The sequence below is a fragment of the Agelaius phoeniceus genome, chromosome 2, assembly GCF_051311805.1.
Source record: "Agelaius phoeniceus isolate bAgePho1 chromosome 2, bAgePho1.hap1, whole genome shotgun sequence".
Classification (NCBI taxonomy): domain Eukaryota; kingdom Metazoa; phylum Chordata; class Aves; order Passeriformes; family Icteridae; genus Agelaius; species Agelaius phoeniceus.
Genome location: NC_135266.1, coordinates 95,814,511 through 95,841,442, shown reverse-complemented (window position 1 = coordinate 95,841,442; position 26,932 = coordinate 95,814,511). Strand labels below are relative to the sequence as shown.

The 26,932-nt window shown below is 41.4% G+C and overlaps 1 protein-coding gene across 1 annotated transcript; it reads right to left on the bottom strand.

Annotated features, from left to right (window-relative positions):
* Positions 1-340: 340 nt before the first annotated feature.
* Positions 341-20,759, bottom strand: LOC129134743 (cell surface glycoprotein CD200 receptor 1-B-like). Its single transcript, XM_077174679.1, has 5 exons — positions 20,502-20,759; positions 10,562-10,876; positions 9,545-9,799; positions 9,300-9,350; positions 341-402 (listed from the first exon to the last, which is right to left on the bottom strand). The coding sequence occupies exons 1-5, from the start codon at positions 20,587-20,589 to the stop codon at positions 341-343; spliced, it is 771 nt and encodes a 256-aa protein (XP_077030794.1). The 5' UTR covers positions 20,590-20,759.
* Between the last annotated feature and the right edge of the window lie 6,173 nt (positions 20,760-26,932).

The following is a 26,932-nucleotide window of genomic DNA, read 5'->3' as shown; positions in this document are numbered from 1 at the left end:
TACAAAATACTTAATGAAATGAAGTCACATGGACTTTGGACACATGTAATTCCAGTAATGAAACTGTGCAGTGCTCCTTCTCATCAATGGCTAGAAGGGGCAAGCTGGAAGTAGTTGCCACTGGTCATGGTGTTGACACAGCTAGAGGCAAAAAGCAGAAAGAAAGGCTGGCTCATGACTTCTGTTTCAACCACTGGCTCTGCTGGTTTTCACCCATTTTTTGAGAAAAGTGTCTCTACGTGGAATACCTCTGTTAAGTGGAAGCCAAGGATCTCAGTGCCACAGGCTTTCAGGACAGCTACTGACCCACACAGGGCAGGTAAAGTTAAACTTTGTTTTTTCACAGCTCTTCATCTTTTTCATCTTTCTGGCACACAGACTTCTCTTTCAGGCTTATGTGATCTACAAGAAAAAAAATCTATAAGCAAGTTCCTAAAGCAAGCTCATTCTGCATGGGGCATATGGACTAAATGGTGTGACAAGAGTGACACTTGTTTGTCACTCTTCCTCAGTTTCCTTCCTGCTCTTCATAACTACTAGGGATTTGGTTTGATGGTGATGGTTATAGGTTTCTTCTTGAGATACACCTATGGGACTCCTCCTCTGAACCCTAGAGGCTCATGACAAATCTAGAAATCCTAAATCCCCCTGACTTGGGAAATGCAATGAGTCTTGTTTTCTGCCCTGTTACTCACCTAGGGCTGTGTCACTCTTGCTCCATTTCCCTTTTTGGAAATGGCAGGCCTAGCCCTTTGTTTTTATTTTGCTCCTACTTAAATTCTTAGGATTGGCTTGAGTTTCAATTTATACAGATATCTTCCTGTCTTTAGTAATCTTTCTGTTTCAAAATTATATAATTGCTTTTCCCAAGACTCCTAGGATCTGGGTCTACACTCATATATCTGAGTATAAAATATTATAGCAGCACTGGACTATACCTTTTCTTTCATTCTCTGGATGTTCCTTTGGGAAGAAAGGAACATACAGGACTGTCTTCTCTGGGAAGAAAGATTCAGTGAACAGTACACTGCATATATGAATTGTACAGTTATGAAGTCTTTATCCCCTGATTAATTCTGGCCAGGCCTTTATGAGGACTCAGCACTAAGAGAAAGGCAAAGACTACAAAACATTTACCACCAAATCTCAGACATGTCACTGCTTCAGGTTTTCAGATAAAATATTATCAACACTTTCTAGTATGAGAAAAATGTTAATCTAAATGAAAAAGTAAGCGAAAAAATATCAGGCTGAGGCAGATATTTACCACAGTAAATTCCAGCCCAAACTCATAATATTTGATAATATTATAAACCGAGACTTTTATAATGGGAACTGTTGCACACTCTTGAGAGTTGATTGTTCCCATCCTATCTACAAGCACTCACTCATGATTCTGCATAGGCTTGCCTAAAGCCTACTTGTGAAAAAAACATGGTATAATTTCACCAGACTAAAAGGATTTTTCTCCTACTCATGTTTCAGGGCATTCTTTTCTGGAATAAAGCTTTTAGCCTCTCTTTTTTAATCTAATCCCTTTTCAAAGTGACACATTTCACAAAGATAAAGGTTCTGAAGCCACTGCTATGACTTCCATTAGGCCCACTGCATGAAAGAAAAGGGTCCATGGATCAAGATGCCACACTCTGTAGCCTAACCTAAGTTCAGCCTTGTTCCAGATTTCAGACTTCCTGTTTTCTATTGAGCAGGTAATTGCATGTAGTTTTCTAACTATAATCCTATGCATATTAGAAGTGCTATTGTGAGAGTAAACATGCTGAAGATTAGGAGGTGCTTACCCAGCAAGGTATTGCTAACTTAGGATAAATAGAACAGAGCTCTCTGGAGAGCTGACACACTGAAAATATGGGGGTGGATTTTTCATAATCGTCTGATGGACAGATACATTCAGTAAAACTTAAAAGAACCTGTGGTCACAGATTTTCTCTCTTGCAAATAAGCATGTATGGCAGAGTAAGATTTGAAACTTACTGATCTCTCTTTTGGTAATGGAAAGTTAGAAGCAATGGCTTGTTTTCTCACAAGAAGCTCCACCTACTCTTTGTTCACTTTGCACCTTTAGTGTGAACATACTACATACTACATCAAGATGATGATAGGAAAAAAATAGCAAAGAAAGTTATATGTTAAATGCACATTATTAAAGATTTGAAAATTAGGCAGTTAGAAGCAGTAAGAAAAGGCCCAAACATTGCATAGCATATGCGCATTATTTTACAGTCAGTAATTAGTCAGAATGTGGCAGTGTACACAAACCACAGGGAAAGACTATGCGGAAAGAATTAACAAGGGACTTTGTTATTTTGACCATCTGTGGCTGGGCCTTCACTGGAATTACCTGCAGCTGAGGCAAATGGTTTCTGTAGGAGAAAAGAAACTGCAGGGGAAACAGCTTTATTAGAAGATCTGGTGATAGCTTTTCACTTGCTTGACACTGACACCGTGCTGGAACTTGGAGTAGTGTCTTCTCCTGGTCTGAGGTGCGCTCCCTTTCCTCCCCCAAGAGAGTTCAAGAATGGATTATCTGCAAATGGGCAAAGTTCCAAAGTCTGTTTGTGGTCTTGTGGTATCCAGGGTGCGATGCTGAGCCTTGCTGTCATCAAGAGAAGCAAAACTTGTAGCTGGGTTTGTAGAAAGGAGCTTTTAAAAGAGATGCCACTGTTTCTTTTCTCTCATGCTCTGGCTGGATACCCCCATCTGCAGTGATGATGTTACTGCTGCAATCTCAGCATGACAGGCCCTAGCAGGGAAGGACCAGAGCAACTTCTCTGCAGCGCTTGGAAATTTTGACCCAGACTAGTGATGGCTCCTGGCTGTACGAAGTTGCTTGGGCTCAAAGTTGAATGAAATGTTCGGTACAAGTACACTTGTTAATGAGGTGTGTCCTGACAGTGTGTGCAAAGCTCAACTGATTCAAGTCAGTTGAGTACCTTCCATTGTGCTATATTTGTTTTCCTACAGAAACTCACTCACCAGGGCTACTACAATATGTTTCTTTTATTTCTGCAAATAAGGGTGAGGTAAAGGCTAGGTTTGAAGAAGAAACAAAAGCAAAGATCCAATTAAAATAAATTCCAAGATTCTATATTTACATGGCTATTTCATTTGTCTCAAGTCTCAGGCTGTACACTTCATCAGAGCATTATTAGGAATGACTGTACCATAGAAAGTAATTCACTCAGGACTACATTCACCAGCATAATGCCAAATGCTACATGAGTACAATATTTTGTTGCTGCATCATGAGTTGACATACAGAACAATTAAGCAGCTGGGTGAACGTGGGCAAGAAATTATATTCTTTTCACCTCCAAACTTTTCTCTGCTTCAAAAGTGGACTGAAAATTCTATTTTTCTTACATTTGCATGGGAATACATTTATTGATTAGCCTCCAGATATTTTTTAATCTGGTTATTCATATCTTGGTGCATGAGACTAGATAGACTTGCCAATGTTCTTTCTCATGTGTTTGTTACATGTAAAACCAAGGTAACAGTTCTAAAATATGCTCTCTATTCTTTAATCTCTATCTTATGAATCAGGCAAATAACAACACTTATCTTTAAGGGCAGACAGAGAGTTTAAACTAAGCCAAAACAGCACTTGATTAACTGTGGGGTTTTGGGGGTTTTTGTGGGGGTTTTTTGTGAATTCTTTTATTTTTGGGTGACTTCAGGGAAGATTCAAAGGTCTTTCTAAATGTTGAATCTGAATACTTAATTCTAAGGCATTTTTAGTTGAAGCAAATTGAGGCATTTATAAATTCAACATTAATCATAAGGGTATTTCCAGCTCTGCCGTTGTACATCAATGTCACTGTGCACTTATTTGCCCTTACTTTTCCAGCTTGTCCATAGGAAGTCTGTAGAAGATCATGCCAAAAGTCTTTAGAAGAACGCATGCAACATTGCCTGCTCTCCCTGCTGCCCAGAGCAGGTCCAGTCACTACCTTGGTTACACAGTCACTGCTAAAGCCCATGTTATCACTAGTGAGAATGCTGCAGTGGCATGCATGAAACATCAAAAAGCCCTCACAGAAGTAAACTCAGTTAATTTCCTGGAGTGCACAATTTCTCTCACTTAAAATGTGCACCTTGTTTTCCCCAGAAAATGCTTTTGTTTTTCTGGATGATACCCAAATCTGGTATGCCTTGTTGAAGGCATGTAACTCAGCCTGTGTCTCACTGGGCAGAGGCCCCAAACAGCCACTTCGATCTGCAGTCTGCTCCAGAACAACTTCCTGTCCTCAACTTTACATGTCAGTAAAAAGCACAGTTTGATGCACATTGCTCTGAGCAGTTTCAGTTATGAGATTTTCTTAATATGAATCTTTTGCCTACCTTTTTTTTTTTTTTTTTGAGGAAATTCTCATTATGAGTGCCCGAACACAGAGAAATCATCAGTTTACATCAGGCCAAAAAGTCACATAAGAGCAACTGGCATGCATGGATATGTAGCTGGAAACCTCTAGATTTGGGGCTTCTTGTTTTCCTAACAAAAGATGAACATTTTCCTAAGCTGCTTCCTGCCACTTGTTGCCCCAAAAACAAACCCCTATGACATTCATTTCTTTTTCCCATTTCTTCCAAGAGCAGATGAAGAAAGGTCATTGTGACACTTTCTCTGCTGTGAGTTTGCAGTGTGACCTTGTGACAAGGAAATCTGAAGTCAACCCCCTGACTGGCCCTGTCCTTCTGGAAGACTTCCAATTCTTGGAGAATGCAGGCCAATATCATTATACTGTAGCTCCTGCAGTGAATATTCTTCTTTTACTTTTCCACTGAGCTGCTGATTAGCAGCCTGGTTCTGATGCAAGTGTCCAACAGCAGTGGGGACCACAATGCTAAGAAGCAATTGGTGTGCATTTCCCTAACCTCCAGCTCTGACAGCTCCTTGCTCCCAAACAGGTCAATCCACTTGGTCATGGATGAAATAGCAAGGGGCATCACTCTTGCCAACAACCTGAATTTGTTAGAACATATTTCCTTTAGTTGTTATTAGGGGGTTTTGGATAGTTTTTTGTTTTGGGTTCTTTTTTTTACATTTTATTCTGTTTTGGTTTTGGCTTTTTTTGAGGAAGATAATAGTTTAATACTGGTATATGTGATAACAACAACAAAAACAACAAAAGACAAGTACCACAAAAAATGCATGCATTTTTTTCTGCTGTTGTGATTTAACCCTGGCCAGCAACTAAGCCCCCTGACAGCTACTTGCTTATTAACTACTTCCGCAGGTGGGATTGAACAGAGAATTGGAAGGGTAAAAATAAGAAAATTTGTGGGTTGAGAAGAAGACAGTTTAATATTAAAACAACATTGCATGTGTAGAAAAGCAAAACAAAGAATTCATTCACTACCTTCTATCAACAGGCAGCTGTTGAGCCCTCTCCAGTAAGGCAGGGATCCATCAGGCATAACAGTGGCTTGGGAAGACAAATGCCATAATGCCAAATGTCTCCTAGGGTGTGCTGCATGCTGATTAACAGCTGAACAGCAGTCATGGCTACAAACTCAATCTAGCACATTCCAACCAAATTTGTCATCATCATGTACTGAACACACCAGTAAGAAAGGCAGCAAGAGGAAGGAGAGATGCTCTAGTCTGCTCTGGGAGTTGCCCTGGAGCCTGTGCTGAAACTCTGACTCCAGAATGCTCAGGTTGTTGTATGCTCCCTCCTGCAGAAGGATTTGGGATGGCTTTGAGAGTAAATAGAACAAGGAGTAAGGGTAAGGCTTGTTACAGAACCCTGTGGACTCTGGTATGTGAATCTGATCTCTTTTACCCTCATGGAGGAAAGAGAGACCCTGACCTATTTGAATGGAAACTGTAACAAAAACTATGAGCTATTTTTCCTACGGGCTGGAGACCTGGCCAGTCTGGAGAAAAAGTAAAGAAACCCCGTAAGTGGAGCTCACAAAGAACATGTCCTGAATACCACGGACACTGGTGTCTGTGGCTGACCTAGGTCACATCTTTTGTTGGTATCTCTGAAACTGTGACCTGCCCTGGAGCCTGTGAAGAGAGGGAAGGGAGCTGATCCTCTCTGTGTGGTCCCTTTGTCTCTAACACAGCCTGTGAGAGCCAAGCAGAGCTGCGACTCTGCGGACGGTCCAGCCTCAGAGTGAGCCTGCCAGCAGAGAAGCTCTGAGCACCAAGGTTTGCAGGGGCAGGTGCTCAGAGCTGCTCAGCTCCTGCACAGAGGAGATGTAGCTGAGCACGAATTGCAGGCAGGCAGCTGATGAGAATTCAGACATCAGGACAGCTACAAGTACCAGCTAAAGTCCCTGTTGTTTTCTGCTTGTTGGCCTCCAGGTAGTTAGGTTACCATAAACAATTAGCAGTATTTTTTTTTTTAGTTTCTGAATTGTTTATTCTTCTAGCTCTTAGCTCTGGGTGCATTCACATTGTGTGTCAGCTCTGCAGAATGCAGACTCTGCTGTGACCAAACAGCTCCATGTGTTAAAAGATGGACAGAAAGGAGCTGGGTCTGTAAATGTGAAAGGAGCAGTTTCATGGTGCTGAGCCAGCAGAATCATTGTCTGCATCCTGCTGGTGTCCCGTAAAAACCTCCTCAGGCAGGGATTACAGCAGTGTATTGGCTGCACCAAGAAAGGGTGAGAGGCGGCAGGGCAGTGGTAGCAAACCTGCACAGGAGAGGGAGTGCAGTGATACAGCATTTCCTCTGAGGTATAAAGCTGGATAACTGTTGCATAGGTTACTGTGCTGAGCCTGAAAAGCAGGATTTTTTGATCTTTGATGTTTAGATGAGGGGTTTGGCCCTGACTCCTTCAGTAGCTGATTCAGATGTGAAATGAGGCTCACAAAGCTTGAGAGATGGGGTCAGGCCTGGGTAGAAGCAGTGAAGGAACAACAAAGATCTAGGTTGTGTTCCAGCTTTGACTTCTCTGGTCTCTGCCCTCTCCTACTCCTTGCACTTGTCATGAAAACTAACTCAGTCTTAGACAAGTATTCTTCCATGGTTCAGAGGCTTAGAAATGGCAGTATGTCATCAGATGAACAATTCAACTCAAGGGTTCCTTTGTGACAGGACCTGTACGATGTGTTTAAATAAATTAACATTCAAGACCTGTGTTCTGTGGGCTGCAGCTCTCTGGATTATGCAAAGGGATAAATTAGAGTGAGCCTTAGATCTCAGGATTGGAATAATTTCTGTGCTTCATGTAGCACAGAAATAACTGCTCAAGCTCAAAAAGATTCTCTCTTTTTTTTTTTTTTTTTTTTGTTTTGTTTTGTTTTGTTTTTGCAGCTGGTGGTGAAATACTTCAAAATTTTTATTGCAAAAATGAGACTTGTTCAAATTTATCTTCAGTCCTGTGTGGGATCCTCCTGGGTCCTCCTGGGAAAGCTGCTGCTCAATTACTAGACACAAACATTTTTTCTTGATTTTTTTTTCTAGAAGACATGCTGCTTAAATACTAGAATACAAGGTACCTGAAATTGAATGACTTAATTTAATACAATATGAGTTAATTCCCTATTGCATATATGTTAGATTTGACCTTATACAGAAAGATTGATACTTGCATGCATGGTAACAGCACCTGTAGTTGCACTAGAGAGAGGATGGAAGACAGAGCTGACAGGGTTGGGGAGGATCCAGCTTGCAAGCTGTGCTTCTGCACAATTACACTGGCTGCACTGTAAATGTTCGCTTCCTTCTTCTGAGAGCTCTGGTTCTTGCTGAGTTCTTGCTGCAGACCACATCACTGACACATAACAGCACTTTCTTTCATCTTTGCTCAAGCCCAGACACCTCTGCAGGTGGGAGCTGCCTTGGTTTGCACAAGTTTGACATTTTCCTAGGAAACAAGACACCAACACCGTAAATGTGAGGACAAGGCTGTTCTTAGAATGCAGTTTTGGTTTCTAGGAGTGTAAAAACAGAATTCCTCCCTTTTATTTGTTAGAGAAACCCAATACCATAAGGCTTCATGTCTGTGGTCTCACATGAGCATGACCAGAGCTGGCCATGCTCCAGCCAGCACCCAAAGGAGAGATGCCAAGAGCCCTGGCACAGAGTGAAGCTAAAGTGTGACTCAAAGACAGCAGTTAGTTCTGCCTCTGTGGTGTTTGCAGAGGAATTCGGGGCAGCAACTGCACCTTGTGCCAGAGGCCAGCTTAGACAGACTAATCAGCCAAGCTGCCAGAAATCCCCAGTAGTTACAACAGCAGCAGACCTGTTCAGCTCTCTCTCTCAATACTTCCTGCCCTTCTATACTGCCTTCCCTGCCTTCCCTGGCTTTCTTTGCCGAGCAAAAAAGAGGCCAAAAGACTGGCTCTGAGCTCAGATGGGTATTTTGCTGCTTCTTTAATCTTCATAGCCTGGCAATGTTTATTCAGATCCCTCCATCAGGTGGAAAACCCCTAACCATTCCCTTTGTATTTTTTCTTCTGAATGATTTATGGCAGCAGGAAGAGCCAGGTGTGGACTTCTCTCCCTCCCTGTCTGCCTCAGCTGAGCTGTTCCAGTCCTCGGGCAAAACTCCATGAACGTGTGCAGGACTGATGGGTTTGGGACAGACTGAGCTGACTATGCATGCCATTAATTAGTACCAGAAGTCCTTCTAAGCTCCTCTGGACTGGCCAAAGGGGTTTATGTGTATTGTGTCCCATACATACCTATTAAAGAAGATGTAGAGCTCAAAAGCAGCCAGCAAGAACAGGAGACTCATAAGGCCAATAAGGCTGATGACACGGGGAAGAAAGAATCCAATCTTCTCTAAGGAGAAACAGATGCTCTTTTAGGTACATCTCACAGACCCTGTTTCCCTTCTGCCTCTGTCAGGATGGCATCTCCTGGACAGTGCTCTCTGTGTGCTGTACTTCAGAGGATGACCTAAGATGGCTCGAATACAGTGCCAGACACACAACTGGGAAGAAACAACATCCCCCAAGTCCTCGATGGAGGAAGCTTGTCTTTCACTGTATGGCCATTCCTACCCACAGCACTACTGCAGGCTTTGCATGTGCATCCCAGCAAATCTCAGCTCTCATTCTCTTCCAGATGAGTATTTCAGTCAATTACCTATGGCTGCACACAACTTCCCAGCCACATCTTAAGCTTCAGCCTCTAAAGCCTTCACCTGCCAGCCAGCTTTGAGAACTGTAAACTGGCTTTCAGTCTTTCTGTCACAACCCATGTGTAACCAAACAATTAGCCACGTGTAATGGCACCAATGGGTTACAATACATAGATCTGGATGATCGTACCATTGAAACATTTGTGTATCATGACCTTCTGGATTGATCCCACCTTTCCATTCATCCCTGGAGGCGGATGGCAAATCCACTGCATCCATCTTTCCTAAAAGTTCACAAAGGGTTTTACAGTTCTGACACTACCTGTGTTTATCCTTCCCCCTCCCAGCAAATTTCTTACTGGAAACTCAGCTGCCACATTTCCTGCTGCAATCCTGCCAGTGCCACTCATGTTTGCTTGGTACATGAACAGAGGGCTGAACAGGACTCTGAACACTGAAAGAACAAAGGGAAGCTCACCTGAGGGACAGCAGGATATGGACTGGCTCCAGTTCCCAGCTGGGTGGGACACCATGCAGGTGGTCACATTGGTGACATTGGTGCTACATGCTGTGAACTTGCTGAGAACAGTCACTGTCCCGTTGTTGTGGCACTTCTCCTCTGCAGTGGAGCTGCCCTCTGGGACCCAGGAGAGCTGAGCCGGTGGCTTCCCTGCCGCTGCCTCACACACAGGGCTGCCCTGCTCATCACAGGACAGGCTCAGCCTCGGGGGGGCTGCAAAGCACCAGCAAGGGGACATGCATGGAGTTAGTTTGGAACAGCTGGGATGGGCTGTTCTTGTCCTCTGCCCAAAATGAACCCAAACTGAACCCAGTGAAAAGAGGAGAATAAGGCTGGGGCTGTCATCCCATCCCATCCCATCCCATCCCATCCCATCCCATCCCATCCCGTCCCGTCCCGTCCCGTCCCATCCCATCCCATCCCATCCCATCCCACCCCATCCCACAACATGGGCCCAAAACACACGAGACAAAGAAGAGCTCTCTTTTTCCCTTTTGCCCAACTCTCCCGCATCCAGTTGAGCCTCATCACAGCCATTCATACCCTCTGTGTGTACATGGGAAATTGCTTCACACCTGTCACTTCTAACTAGACAGTGGAAAAAGGGAGCAGCAGAAGGGAGAAGAGTTATGGGAAATAAGGAGAAAGGAGACACAGAGATACTCCCAATGAAATGCATGAGTTTGTCCCAGCAAGAATCACAGAATCACAGAATGGCTTAGGTTGGAAGGAACTTTAAAGATGCTCTAAAGATGCTCTAGTTCCAACCACCTTGCCATGCAAAGGGACACCTTCCACAAGACTGGGTTGCTTCAAGTCTCCCTGGTCTTTAACACTGGGATGTCGACAGCTTCTCTGGACAATCAGTGTTCCAGTGGCACTATCCTCACAATACCAAATAGCTTCCTAATATCTAATCTAACCTTACCCTCATTAGTCTAATTTTTAAAAAGCTCCCTTTTGCACATTCCTTACCCAGCACGGTCAGGTGGTACCTTGTGTGGAAATTCCCTTCTGTTGTTGCCGCTTCACAGCTGTAATTTCCCTCCTGGGCTAGCCCCACTTGCCATATCCCAAGGGCAGGAGGCAGACCTGCTCTGAAGATCCAGTTTATGTTGTCACTACAGGTTGTTCTGTGTGTCTCGTTCGTATCAACCCTGTATACCAAGGTGCACAGGCCTCCAGCCTTGGGGGTTATTGTCCATGTTAGCATAGTTATATTTCCTTTGAGAAAGCAGGTGAGAACTGAGCTGTTACCTACAGTCATCACTAACACTGAGGAGTTGTTTCCTGAGGAGAAAAAAAAGAGAATGTGTGAGAGGGAGCCCAGGAGTTGTGGTCTGGACTTCACAGGGAAATGTCTGCAGTGCTACAAACAAGCGTGAGGCCATGGCTGTGCTCATCTGCACGTTGTCTGTCATCTCTTCCTACAGCTGTGGATTATGGAGCCAATGGCCTGTCATGGCCAACCCCTGCAATACAAATTTCCCACTGAGGATCATCTTAGTGGATAAGACTGGATACTGGAGGAGGACCCTACTCCTGCCCATTGTCTTCAGCGGTTCCGCATCCAAAGGCTGTGCTTGTGTGAGCAAATCCTCCAGTGGGTTGCTCACAGGACCTAAAATACAGGAATATGACTGTTGCATCTGGCCACATGACAGTGGCTTTTCTCTCTAACCGTTGCTGCCAACAAAATAAACAACTTTTACTTCTGCGTTCATATGAAATCCCATACAGTGGGAATCTGAAAATGACTAAGCAAACCTGAGCACCCAAACTGCCCTGTGTTGGAACTGGGGTTTTTTTTGGATAATGTTTGCAAATGTTGAACAAGAATGATAGTGTTGTGCATATTGAACTGGGTAGACTTCCATTTACATATTAAAGCAGCAGAAATTTACTTGTCTTTCAACTCAGTATCTCCTAAGCAGCTCATTGCAATGTTAAAAACCCAACACAATGGGTATTCAAGCTTCAAGGCTGTAAACTAAGAGGCAGTGAAAGTGATGCTGTTTGCTATGCCTTTCTGTTATATTCTCCTCTGAATGAACCAGGCACCATTCACTTTACTTCACTCCAAGAAACCACATCAGAAAGCTTAAAATCTGCTGAATCAAGTTTAAATACAATTTTAGGTTTATAGAAAATTTGTAGAAATTGTATGAAATTCCCTGTATCTTGTTATTGATTCAGATGACTTTAAGTATGACAAGAATTTTCCCCAGATGACACATTAATTAGTACAAAATCATCTTGCTTATCCTAGCCACACAGCTTCATACTTTTTCAAAGAGGTCTTATAATATAAAAGGTTAAACTGTCTTCACTTTATTGCCCTCTTTTATTGTGAGAGTGCAGGTAAGCAGCATTAGTGTAAATATTAATTGTGAATTTTCTTCCTTGATTTGCTCTTTTTTGGGTACATGCTGCTAGAAACATGATCTTTTGCTTTCCTTTACAAAAGAATGTGTCTGCCAAAAATCCTTAAAGGTTTGGTTAATTTGTGTTTCTGAAGCGACTTTGAAGTGACTCACAAGCAAAATAGGACTGGACCTGGGTAATACTTGATGGGGAGCTTCCAAACCATGAAGAATAATGTCATCTATTTTCATGGAAGTTTCTGATGAACTTTCTATTTCAAACTAAAATATTATCCCAGGAAAGGTCAAAACTTACTAGCTCTTACCACAGAATTAGCTTTATTCAGAAGCAATCCAAAATGTATATTCCCAGAAGTTAATGTGTAAATAGCTACGGGATCCCCAAATACAAAGGCAGTTCCTTAAATAGAAGTTATCCCCATCCCTATCCCATCCTTCCTGGTCAGCCTTAGCATTTCCTCCACTTTGAAGTTGTTGGTAAGACCTCTCATTGGATTGAAGTTGGACATATTCTGCTTTCTCTTTCTAATCAGCATACCAAAAACCATTAAGTATCTAAAAGTATATTTTATTAGAATATAAATCAATACATCATAAAGTGACAGGTCTGCAGGGGACACAGAATTGCTGGCTTTACTTATGAAAGTAAAGACACGAAAATAAATCTCCTTTGGTCCCTCTGCCCCTAAAGAACAGGTTCTTTCCCTCAGTCCTCTTTTCTACTCCACACCCTTTTGCTGACTTGTCAGGTTGCACATTTTTACATGATCACACCTGAACTCCTTTTCCCTCACTTCCATTATTTCTTGTGGGCCTGCTACAATCAAGTCCTTTGCCAAGGTCTCCTGATCTGCTTTCTTTGTCCTCCTTATGCTGCCTGCCCAGCCTGTGTTCTTGGATATGTACTCAGGAGCTCTGAGGGAAGCTGCAATCTCCCCTTTCCTCTGGGAATTTCACTAAACCTAGAGGGCGTATGTCTACTCTACAGGAGAACTAAACAAGCAGAAGTGTTTCTTGTAGTTTAATCCCAGCTGGCAACAAAGCCCCACACAGCCACAAGCTCTCTCTCGTAAACTCCCCCTACAGTGGGATGGGGAGAGAATCAGAAAGGTGAGAAAACTCAAGAGGTTAATAGGTAAAGCAAAAGCTATGCACACAAGAAGAAAAAAACATCTCAAAGGCAGGTAGGTGTTCAGCCATTTACAGGAAAGCAGGACTGTATCATGCATAATGGTGACTTGGGAAGACAAACATCATAGATCCAAGTATCCCTTCTTTGTTCTTCCCCCAGTTTTATGTGCTGAGCATGATGCCACATGGTCTGGAATATCCCTATGGCCAGTTGGGGTCAGCTGTCCTGGCTGTGTTCCTTTCCAGCTCTTTTGGACCACAGTCCACTCAGTGGTGGTGTGAGAATCAGAAAAGGCCTTGGCTCTGTGTAAGCACTGCTCAAAACATCTCTGTAATGTCAACACAGTTTCCAGCACAAATCCAGCTCCATAGAAACCACTAGGAAGAAAATGAGTTCTCTCCCTGCTAAAAACCAGCACAGTATTCCATTTCTGTTAAAGAGAAAATGTTCAGTGCTGCAAGTATTTTAATTCAGACCTCTCACCACACCATTGTCTTCTGGAATGGTCTTTTCATGCTGCAAAGTGGCTAAAAGTCATTTGCTGCTGTTTCCTCTGTGATAATCAATTGGTTTGTGACCAGTGTGTTAAGGCAGATTTATGGCATCCACATCAGCATTTTTCTTCTCGGAGGCTCTGACCAGCATTTTGCACAGCTACAGCTCTTGAGGTGAAATCTCATCTTACATCTGAACTGAACTGACATCTGGCTGTGGCTGAAAAAGGGAATAATTAGTGCAACAAGGCCTCAACTTCTGTGGGCCTGCAGAGAACAAGAGATTTGAAGGTGTGAGCTATCAAGCTCATCTTGGTGCATTAAATGGGATGGTAATTAAATGTCAGCACTGTTATTTCATTGTACACAAGAGATAAGAAATAAAGGGTTGCCTATTTATTTTAAATAACATCTCATTTTCAGTTATGTTCTTCACAATTGAGTTGACTCTGGAAAACAGCAATCATTTTTTCTGTTAGCCAGAAAGAGCAGAGCTCAGGAAACCAGAAGTACATGCTGTCTGTCACGCTGATGTGGAAAACAGAGGAGTCGGGTTCTGGGAGTTCTGTACAGCACCAGACTGAACCATTTCATTTTGGTTGTGAATGCAAATCCATTGTGATCAGATTTCACCTTGAAGACTCATCTGGTCGTAGCAGGCCTTTAGACTGAGGTTCTCCAGTTTGACTGCAGCCTCTGAGATCTAATTATGTCATCTCTCATTGTCTCTCCTTGACTGTTGCAGAATACTTCAAGCCATGTCTGAGAAGGTTCTCAAGCTCTATTGCAGTGCACTAAGTGCACATTCCAACGCACTGACAGATTCCACTTTTATGGAAAAACAAACTCGGTTGAGCAGTTCACATTTGTCTGTCAAAAATGTGCTGGTTATTGTTGTCATTGTAAGGTTACTGCAATTTGAAAAGACTGGGGGAAAAAATTTGCTCGGTTTTTTTCTGTTTGGTCTATGCAGTGTTTGAAAGCTGTCATGAATAAGAGTCACACCAGCTTCTTTTCAGTATCACTTATTTTGTCATTTCTCCTATTTCTCAGAGACTTCCTCACACTGAAAGAACAAAGATTTTAAAAACAGGAACATTTGATTGTAAAGCCACTAAACTTTTGAGGGGAATCACTGCAAAATCAGAGACAGTTATGCAGGTTGAAAGTGCTGCTTTCAAACATGAAAGATTTCCAGCCTCTGTTATTCTTCATAGCAGGTTTTAAACCACAGTAGAAATTTTTATTGCCTCAATTTCCATGACAGTCTCTTGCAAAATTTAACTATTAAAGAGTTTTTTGCACTATAAAGAGACTACTTTACTTTCTCAGACATATTTCTCAGACATTCTCTTGATTCTTTATTTCTTACAGTAATAATTTACCAGAGCATTTTGATGCATCATCCCCCTACACCCTCTGTAGGTATTAAACTTAGAGATATAATGAACTGAAACAATGATCATACCACAGCCAATGACTAACTGTATCTTGGAATGAATGTAGTATATGAGTCACAGCAAGTCATAAGCAAAAAGGCAACAGTGGATGCTTGGAAGAGTTCAGATACAAGTCTGGTTCTGCATCTGTTTTCCCCTTCTACTGCCACAGAGTTCCTGTGACACCCAGCAAGGCTTGTCTGGAATGAAATGAAAGAGAAGTGCTTTGTACTAGGGTAGGAATTGCTGATGTACTGACAGATTCTTATATAGTGTAGATTTGTGACTTTGAAAACATAGTCACAGCAGCACAGGATGAAGTGTGGGCTAAAAACCTTTCCTGTGTTTCGGGTGAGAAGCGAGTAGTTAGACTACATTAAATTTCATTATAGAAACACATCAAATAGCTGACCTAAGTTCATAAGCCTCTGTTTCTTGAAACCTAGATCACAGCTTTTTGAGCACAGATGTATCTTTAAAAGGACACATTAAAAGACTTATACCTTTATTGCTAGTTTCACGCTCATACTCTTTTACCCATAGTTTTCATTATTCCTTGAAAAGATGTCTTATTTTCATTTCATTCTAGTTAGGAATTTCCTTTATCATCAAAATTCCTTTTTTCCTTATACTCAAAATTGTTATTTTGTTCTTCTTTTAACACATTTATTTTCTGTCGCCACTACCATGCCACTTGCAGTACTTTTCTTGCCACCAAGAAAAGTATTAAGTATTATCACTTTTTCTTGCTGCTTCATGCAAACTGAGATAGTAATCTCACGCTCTTTGTCATTGGTTTTGCAATATGAAGTGCTCATAGAATGGCTGGATTTTTTAAGATTGCAAACTTCAACATGACTCATTATATGTTGCAGAGGGCTGAGGACACTGATAGCAGTCAATAGTGATCCCAAGGTTTCAGTCTTCCCTCTCAAGGTGGAATATACCTTTGCAGTTGCCAGCTCCTAGTGTGTAATTTTTCTATGATCTTTCAATTCTCTTAAGCATTCTCCAGTATCTTTTCAAGCAGTCTTTCAAGACAGCTGATTTTGAAGGCAATGAAAAGATGCTAAAGCTCACTTAGGTAGAGATGTGTTTGATACAGTGTCCCCTTGAAAAAAATTAAGCTGAAAGAATAAAGGGAAAACTACAGGGACTACAACTGTTCAAGGGATGAATAAAGAACTGGGTTAAGGAGAGAAAGAAAAGGCAATTAAATGGTGGTGCCAGTTTTAAGGTAGCTTGCTGATAATGTTTCTCAGCAGCTGATTTTTGCCGTAATTCCATTTAAGTTTTTACTAATGGCATTGGCTGTATCAGCAGTGTGTGAGGAAATTTGTTGAAAGCAGGAAGAACACAGTGTTATTAGTATAAAGAATTGATCTGTCACACAAGAAAAATCAGTTGACCTTGATGAGTAGAATGTTAGATGTGTGCTGAAATTCAGTAGCTAAAAATGTCATCATAATAAAAAATAGGTAGTCCAACAAATTTTGACTGGAAAGTCAAATACAGAACCATGTCTTAATCAGTATTTAAATCAGCTTTTCAATAAAATGGATACTTGTTTTGGTGCTCAAATTGTTTGTGAAAAGTGTTTTCTAATAAAATGCCTGCAATTTGATCCAGCAATTCATTGATTTATCCCCTTGTAAACCAGTTATGTCTCAATATAGTATGACTGTAGGGGAAAAAAAAAAAAAGGATGGGTACACTTCTTAAATGAAGAGAACAAACACTGTTGGCCAAATCCTCAGCTGATACTAAATCATCACTGAGCTTAATAAGCTGTCACACAGTATATCAGTCGGGCTGTAAACTTTGAACTTTGCTACTTCTGAACTGTGCAAAGTAAGTAAATAAATCTTCCTTCTTGCAGAATGTGAGCTGGAATGGAAGAGGGCAAAAGGGATTTGCACTGGATGTGAAAGTGCCTTGGATAGTATTGCTTTCAGAGTAGCACTGTGACATCACAAGTGACAAAGTGCTTCCAGTTCTCAGTGTAGAAACAGATACAGATTGTTTTATATTTTGTTCTATGTGCTGAACTTGGCCTTTTACTCTCGGCCACGTGAGAAGAAAAATAAAACAAATACTCTTCACTTATGCTTAAGCAGCGTTTTCCTACTATTCTAAACAAAAATAGATCATTGTCTGCAAACTGTAGGTTGTGTGCCTTCTTTTTCATACTTTGCAGAGAGCAGATAACAAACTGCTATGAAAACATCCTTCTGACCTCACTTTTAATGGTCAAAATCATAGTCATACCTTGCTTACCCTTAGCATTGCAGTTTTCATCACAGTATTGTCTTATTCAACACCAAGATAAGGCAGCATAAGAAAATTCTCTATGCTTTTTTTCTTAAGAATGATTGCACCTCATTATACAAAATACATCCACTGTGAGTTTTAAGTAGCACCTACCTCAAAAAGTGCACTCACAGTTAAAGAAAATCTGCTTGCTTTGTAAGTCATGAAGTATGCGGTCAGTTTGGAAGACTGACCCTCCTTCTTTCCACGGTTTTGAAAGCAGACAAGTTCAGGCACAAACGCACTCTGTGTTTGGACCACAGCAAAATAAAATGTTGGTTTCATAAGGATGTGTTTGGAAGATTGGACTATGGCAGTTTAGATGTGTTCTATGAAAATTTTTGCTTTATTTAAAGGTACAGAATTATTTTAAAGAATTTGGATCAGAAAAACAGGCTGCTTGGGTTCAGATGCTTTTAGGGTAAAAGAAGTCAGAATAATTCCAGCACACCGTCCCAAAGGAGCAGCAAAGAAATAGTGAAATGGAGACAAATGAAAGTTTACCATAATAGATTTTTTGGCTATCATTTTTTGTATCTGGAGCAAGATTCCACTATAAACTAGAATAGAAATCTACAGAGACAGATGCAGTGAAACATATTAGGGCAGAGATAGTCAAAAGGCAACAAAACATTGGCACTAGTGAAAAAGAATGTACTGGTTTTATTAAGGAAAGAAACTAAATGAAAGCAGTAGCATTCAAGGAAGTTATATATGCAGGCAAACTTGAACTGTAGCTCTGTAAATTAACTTTACTTCATTCACCTCATAGTCTATTATTCCAGCACAATGTCACCGACTTCAGTTTTTCACTATTGATAAAATTGAACAACCATAGGGAATCGCATCTCATTACTGATAATGGATTTCTTGCAGCTTCCTGTGAAGCACTTGCACATATCCATTGTCACAGGATAAACTACAGAGGCAGTATGTACCCAGTCAAATGCTGTAAATGTTATTTCAATAAAAAGAGATTTATTGCATGGACTTTTCATGGAAGACCTTGCCTGTCCTTACCATTCTCCCTTGGAGTATACACAACCACTTGAGGTGTCGTGTGCTTAGCTAAACTAGAGAAACCTTCAGAGCATTATCAAAAATATTTTAATTCTGAGTCTTTTTCACTGCTGCTACTGAGGATTGTCACAAAAGGATTTTTAGTAGAGATCATGCCCCAACAACTTCAGTAGCTTATTATCCAACTCTTCCTGAGGGCAGATCTAGGTATGACAATTAGGAAGCAACCTCAGCCTTTTTTCTGAGCTGCTCCATCTGCTGTGGTAAAAACTAACCCAGTCACACAAAACAACACGCTGAGGAAATGTTAAGGAAAATGTTAATGGAGATAAAGTCTGGTTACATACAACAAATTTTCCATGACTTCATTTCTTTCAGAGTAGCTTGCTCTAGTCTTCAGAAGGGGGGGACATAGTTCCTTCTGAGCTTCATGCAACACTGAAGACTAAAATTATCTGGACAGAATATGCACATTAGATCAGCTTGACACATTTAGCCTGTGCTCTCTGAAGGAAAAAACCCTTGCTGCTAGATCTTGCTCAGAAGAGCCATCCTCATACTGAAGGAAACAAGTTTAGGAGCAGTGCTTGATAAAAACTTCCCATCAAATGTAGGCTGCTTTTTATTGGGAGCAGGTTGAGGAAAGAGGTTTCAGGTGTGAAATTAGATTTCAATAGAACACCTTTTTCTATAATCTTTGAAGGGCAATATAATTGGTTAACTAAGACACCAATAAGTTAAAACCTAAACACCTTAGGGTGACAACTCTCCACTTTTTGGCATTGGACTTTTTAAAAATATTTCCAGCAAATTGAATTTTTTAAAATCATTTTTGACAGTGTGATTTCTCTTTGTGTCCCCACTTTTTCTTTAATATTCTGTGGTGTATTCATGCTCCTTTACTTTTTGAGTGACTGTCTTCAAAAATGTAGATTGTCTTTGATGATACCATAATTGATCTGCATGAACTTGAGCAGCTTCCTCAGTATTCTTTTGACATAGTTCTTACCTAGAGAATAGGGACAGATCTTTTACCACCAGTGTGCCTGTTGTGAGGTTAATGATCCAAATAATGTTAATAATGTTCAAGAAGTATTTAAATTTTTCAAGTGGGCAGCACTGGGGTAACCATTTAGAACCTCTCCTCATCACACCAGACATTATAGATGGGTGTTCCATCACTACCAAAAATGACTGCATCTGTTTTGCTTTAAAATACCACAAAGGAGATATTTTTATTTTCTGACCAATAGGAATGAAGTAACTCATGTCCATGTAGTTTAGTTCTATCTGTCCATAATAGGAATGGACACATGCATGTTACATATTATTCAGAGATGTCCAAAGTTTAATTTGGATCTCATGGGCCTATCTGCCTTCCTCCTCCTATACAGAAACAGTTTAAGTTTCTGGAACTGCTCCTCAAATCCTTAGCTCCATTATCAAATCCCTGGATTGCTTTATAGTGTCTGGAAAAACATAAGCTCTGAAAATGCAAATGAGCAGTATGTGGGAAACATTAACTGCTGTAGCTAAACTGTATTAAAATGAAGTCAACTACACTAAAAGACAGAAAATTTGGACTGCCATTGCCCTTGGTACAAAAGCCTTTCCCATCTTCATACTGGCCATGCACCATAGAATGAAATTCCAGAAGCTGCGCCCCTCTATCAGCACATCAGAGACCTTCCACTTCTCCTCTGAAAGGTCTGAGAGATCCCTGCCCTATTTCAAAGTGCCTGCAGCCTCTCTTCAGCAGAAACTACATGTCCAAAAGCTTCAAGTTCCCAAACACTGTCCCAGGCATATTTTTAGGGTGTCAAAAGATTCATTTTCTCAGATGATGTGATTTGGAGGTCTTAGTAAAAAGGCCATTTGTGACAAATTGTATGTTCCCAGCTAAGGGTCATTACGCAGTTGCCTACACAGAAGTCACAGGGAAAATACCTGGCAGCCTTGTGACCACTAAGAAAAGATGAGCAGGAGTGGGTATTGGGAAAGCATATCTTAACTGTGCATTATAATTTTTAGCACTTAATTAAAGCCATAGAACTATTTATAGCTTTTATAAAGAAAGGAGCTGTGCACATTTCCCATTCTTACATCCCAATGGCCAATTGGTCCAGTTAGACTCACCTGCTAATCTCATGACCATGGTGACGGTGAGCAGCACAAAAACATACACGGTCTTCCCAGCAATCTTCATGTTGGTTCCTGTTTTCATGGCTCAGGCAGCTTCCTCACTCCATCCATCCCTCCACCAACTTAACTGTGGTCATGGGGAGTATTTCTTGCCTGCCAATACATCCTCAGCATCCAGTGTCAGTGTTTCCTCTCCCCCTTTCCCATGCCTCTCCTTTAGCTGTGCATGCTCTGGGCTGACTGGCTCCTCAAAGCTGGAGAGGTTCCTCCTTCTGACTTTTCAGAGCTTCCTGTGCTGAGAACCCAGGCAAACACTGAGGAAGCAGGCTGAGCAATTCTGCCGTCCGTTCATTGGCTCTCCTAAGGAGGCCAATGAGTGAAGATAAACCTGCAGCAGAGTTCAGAGAGTAAAACCAGAGGAGATTATTCAATGCTGAGTTTAATATCAAAAAGGAAATCTTAGTCTTGGGAAACTAGAGAGAGACTTCATGTTTCTCACTGCTTTTACTTCTGCTAGTTGTTTATCACATCTTTGTCACAACCTCCATGAAAATTCTTCCACATGTCTTCCTCAAAAAAAAAAAAAAAGCAGTCTTAAATCTTCTCTGTAGTGACATTTTCAATTATTTCTCTCTTAAGTACCTACTTAGCACATGGAATTCTACACTTCCCATATATATACACAGCCTCATGTGAACTTTTAAGTTCAGACCTTGTGAACTCTTAATTAAGTTGTAGGTGTACTCTTACTGCATCTCCACCCTTGCCAGCTAAAATATTACAAATACAAAACTCATTTTTTGCAGAATCTGAAAAAAATTGTGAATATGGGATAGTTTTCAGGAAAATTGCAGAATGTCTCATTCTGGAGGTTTGAAACAAGGAAGCAGTAAATATTTCCAAAATGAAACACTGATACTTCACATTTAAATGATGCTTTTGTTTAGAAACTGATCTAATTTGAAGGGGCAGAAATTTGTACAAAAGCTGAAATATTGAGCAATTATGGGGTTTTTTGGCACAGCTGAAATTACATTTTTCTCTGGAAAACAGAAACAAAAACCAATTCATTATTATGTGCCCTTAATCAAGTGCAGGCTTCCCATGGGGTGACAGCCTCCTCTGAGACATCCACCTGCTCCAGTGTGGGGCTGCTCCATGGGCTGCAAGTAGATCTCTGCACCAGGGACTGCAGGGGAATTGCTGCTCCAGCACCTAGAACATCTCCTGCCCTTCGTTTTCTGACCTCAGTGTCTGCAGGGCTGTTTCGTTCACACATTCTCACTCCTTTTGCCAGGTGAAGTTGCTTGGCCATTACCCCTCACTGATTAAATGTGTTATCCCAGAGGACGGGCTATCCATTGAGCAGCAGTGGAGAAGTTTGTATACTGAAATTTCACCAGGCGACATCTGGTGGAATTTGATGGGTACTAGAAGCTGTAAAGAAATGCAGCACTCTTTGTGCACAGAGACTTGTTTTCAAAGTTAAATAAGGTTCCTTCCTTTTACATTTTTTTTCACCAAGTGCTATAACTTTTGTGCCAGCAAAAGTGGAGATGCTTCATGGAGAAGAGAGGAGCCAGCCCGTGAGGGTGGTGAGAGTAAAAAGATGGGATGCATAAAGCAGCATAAATGTTGGTACCATGGGGAAGATGCTGAGCAGTGTGGGAACACAAATAGGACAGACGGGAGTTTTGTGTAGATGAGAATGATTTAGGTAAAGCACATGTGAGTATTATGTTAGTCCTGCATGGTTTGAATTAAGAGCTGCAAAATCCTGTGGCTCACTCTGCTACTGAAAACAGTAATTCTACTGAAAATTTCCACAGAAAAATAATGTCTTTGAATAAGAAACTGGGGTGCCCTTTGAGGAAAAGCTACCTCAAGAATATGAGGTTAAATCAGTATTTTAAAGAGAAGTGATGAATTTAATTTAGCTTTGTCTTAAACTGCTTTTCTCTTTTCCTTGTTCATGAATTAAAAAATGGAAAAAACAATTATTGTGGATAAGAACAGGTAATACTTAATCTTGCAATCAGAATGAAGAAGAGACTTGCCCTTGTTCAGAGGGGAAGGGTGAAGATGTTTCAGAACGAAAAGTCTGTGTTAAATACTTGTCACCAGAAATTGAATGTCGCCCACCACTTTCACTGAAAAATATGTTTGGGGGTTGGTTTTTTTTCAGAATACTCTTGTGTGGGTTATTTTAAAATAATATTGTATCAGTTTCTCCACTTCCTCAACTGATAAAATAATTTTAAACTCCAGGGTCCCTCTCCTTTCCTAAGCCACAGCATTTCCCCAGCACAATTCTGTGGTCAGTGGTAGAGAAAAGGCCTTGGCTATTAAAGCTCCAAGTCAGAATAATTAGCAGTGAGGATAGAGACATAAGAGGAAAAGACAGAAAACAGATTAAAGTTGACAGGAAATTAACTGCTCAGGCACTTGAACTGCACACTGTGTTTAAACTGTTCTGATGACTGCAGTCTGGTGTTCTGGTTTTGTTCGATCAGACAGGTGTTCCAAAATGGTCTGCATTGATGTTCACTGGAACAGAGGAGTGTGAATTAAAGTCTTATTTAAAGAAGTAAAAGAAAGACTAATAATGATCATATAAGGAAAATAATGCAAAACACAAATTCAGATGGATGATCTCTGTCTCAGGAACATCTCATTGACTACTGCTTTTTGTGGGAGGGTGTTCTGTATATTTTTATCCACTTGATTTTTAACATTCAGTATAGGATTTTGACACTCCTCTTGACTGTTCTGAGGTTTTCAGTGTGCTATTCACAGTAACACTGCTTTATTATCTCAGTATTTACCATTGACCGTGGAATTAGTAATGCATGTGAAGAGATACTATAGCTTTTTTTTAGAGAAGGGCATGGAGAAAAAGAAGATATGTTTATGTAAGTAAAGATAAGAAGACTGGAGAGATAAATAGGCAAAATGTAAGCAGTGTCAGGCCTCAAATGTAAAGGAAGTGGTGCTCAAATCTGATGCAAAGACAAGAGGATATTAAGACATAGAAAATGTGCAAACTTGCAGTGTACTGGATATAAGATTGCTGTATAAGCCAAAAAAATAAGAGATGCAACAGGATAGAGGAGATTCTGGAAGAGAGCAAACTCTCTTCTAAATAAGAAAAGTCCAACTTTAAGTTGTCATAATAGAAGATCTTTACTATAGAAATTCATTCAGAACCAGAAATTAGACAGCTATATACTTTAGGTAGGGAAGAATAATTTAAGGTGTCATTAGGATACTTTGGAAGCAACTTTCTGGTTGAGGGCAGCAGAATTTGGGAAGTGAGATATGAGAAGTCTGTAGAAGGGCATGACAGAAAACAGAAGTTTACCACAAGGATTGATGAGTAATCATAGCAGACTTTTCTTCAAGTTATATATTGAGAGCCAGGATCCCATGAAATAGAATTCATAGGAACCTAGATTAGTTTGGGTTGGAAGGGGCCTTAAAGATCATATATTTCCAACCCTCCTGTCATAGGCAGGGACATCTTTCCCTAGATCAAGTTGCTCAAAATCCCAAACAGCCAGGCCATGACACTTCAAGGGATGGGGCATCCACAGCTTCCCTGGGCAACCTGTTCCAGTGTCTCACTACCCTCATAGAATAGAATCTCTTCCTCATATCTAACCTAAACCTACCCTCATTCAGTTTAAAGCCATTCCCCCTTGTCCTGATACTACATGCCCCTGTAAGGTGCCTCTCCAGCTCTCTAGCAGGTTGCCATTAGGAAGGCTGCTCTAAAGTCTCCCTGGAGCCTTCTCTTCTCCAGGCTGAACAATGCCAACTCTCCTCAGTCTGCCTTTATAGTCCAGGTGTTCCAGCCCTCTGATCATCTTGGTGGCCCTTCTCTGGGTTCTCTCCATCAGGTTCACATCCTTCTTATGTAGTGGGTCCCAGATCTAGGTGCAGGACTCCAGGTGGGGTCTCACCATAGCAGGGCAGAGGGGAGAATCACCTTGCTTGCCCTGCTGGCTACACTGCTTTGGATGCAGCCCAGAAAGCCAAGCACATCCTGGCGGTGTGCAAAAGGATGTGTTTGACTTTCTGGGCTGCAAGAGGATGTTGTTTCTCATCCCCAACACCCCCAAGTCTTTCTCCTCAGACCTGCTATTGATTTATTCTCCACCCAGCCTGTGTTTGTGCTTGGGATTGCCCTGATCCAGGTGCAGGACCTTGTGCTTGGCCTTGTTGAACTTCATGAGGTCTGTGCAGGCCCAGTCCTCAGGCCTGTCCAGGTCCCTCTGGATGGCATCCCTTCCCTCCAGCATGTTGACTGCACCTCACAGCTTGGTGTTGTGGGCAAACTCACTGAGGGTGAGCTCAGTCCCACTGCCCATGTAGCCAACAAAAGTGTTAAACTGCCCCTGTCCCAGCCCCAGCCCCTGAGGAATGGCACTCATTGCTGATCTCCACTGGGATATTGAGCCAGGGACTGCACTGAGTGTGACCATCCAGCCAAACCCTTCCCCACTGTGGTGTGGGCTGGGCCTCTCCACTTCAGAGATGGGGATGTTGTGTGGGACAGTGTCATGTGCTTTGCTTGTACAAGGCCAGGTAGATTACATCAGTTATTTTTCCCTCATCCACCAATGCCCTCACCCATCATGGAAGGCCCTCAAATCTGCCAGTGAAGCTGTTGCAAATCACTTCCTTACTTTCCATGTGCCTTGGTATAATTTCCAGGCAGACCTGCTCCATGATCTTGTCAGGCACAGAGAATGAGACTGAGCCTGTAGTGTCCCTGAGACTTCATTATTTTCCTTGTTAAAAGATGGGAGGGAGTATGTTTCTGTTTTTCCAGTCAGTGGGGGTTTACCAGATTGCCACATCTGATCTGAGAAAGGAGAGAGTGAGACAGAGGATGACCTAGACAAAGAAATAATGCATGTAGAGGAATTAAAGTTGTCAAGATTTGCTGGCTGCATTAATTAGAAACATAGTGTGCATTTAATGTAAAGGAAGAAAAGTGGAGAGGCTTGGATAGCTGAAGCCTAAGACACAGTTGAGGATGAAGACATTGCCAACAAGTGCAACTAAAGATATGCTTTGAGTAAGTGCCCATTTCACACAGCAGAAGAGAAACTGGAGCGTCATTTGTTTAAGGTGCTATGAAGAATCTTCACAGTCTACCTGGAGACTGAACTTTCCCTGTCTTCTGAGTTCTAAGAGCACAGATCTAGGCTCTGCCTGTGGTTTTCAGTGTGGGTTATTGCAGTGCCATTTTATGTTAATTATCATAAATGTCATCAGATATTATTTGGCAGTCTCTGTGATCTGCTCTGTTTGAAGTGGTTTTACTCAGCTTAAAGTCCTTGCTGACAGCATATTCCATATTAATAACTAATTCAACAAGAAGTGCAAGAACTGTAAAGCTGGTTTTTAACTTTTAACCAAGTGAAGACAGAAATAAAATTTGCTCCAGGAACTGAGTTTCCAACAATAACATGAATATCAGAGTGCTGGAAACCCATCTGGTACAAACTTAGGCTGGCCCGGTTTTGTTGATTTCTCATGAAGGTTCCATGACTTTCTTCATGTGAGAATTCTCCCTGCTGTCTCTTTCTATGTCAGCTGAGAATCCTAAAGATTCAGATAGCTTGATGGTCTGCAAATAAATTAGTAAATCTCTGAACCTGGAAATGGTTCTGGGAAAGGATCATGATTCTCTGTGTACTGACAGATCTGTTTCAGACACAATGTGCTCACCCCAACAATGGTTTTGTCCAGCAATTTGGCAAGAAGGTAAAATTGAGGCTAGATAACAGTATGCAAAAACCTTGTACAAGATAAAGGGCATTAAAACCAATTTAATTATTTCAGAGATTGCAGTGTCTGTCACACTTGTCAGTGAATTTCCTGCCTTTTGATGACCTGTCTTAGAACTAAGATCTCGTTACAATGGTGGGAAAAGAATTTCAGTAGTTTTATTTGCATATTCTGTAACAAATACTTTAATTTTGCATATGGAGGTATGTGAAAGAGAAAATGAAAGTATCCATAGCATCTTTAGTTGTGCAGGCAGATGCAAACTCTATCTACTTAACTGATGCACTTTGATGTTCCTCCAGCTATTCCATTTCTTGACTCTAACAGAGTTCATCCCGTCTACCTGGAACATGATTGACAAGTCAGCCTCAGATTTGATTGCCTGAATGTTTGCAATTGCAGACTCTGTATTCTGAGCTTTTGTGTTCACCATGCTGTGAAGGCCAGTGTGCAGTGGTCATTTCCTAGCTCACGGATCCCACCACATGGCAAGTCCTCTAGCAGAATGGCATAATGCAGCAGGCTGGCTATGAAGATATAATTTATGACCTTTGTGGCAGCAAAGTGGCACAATATGCTTATAAAGCCTCTTCCTGGTTGTTCTGTGGTTGGGTGTTGCTTATTCC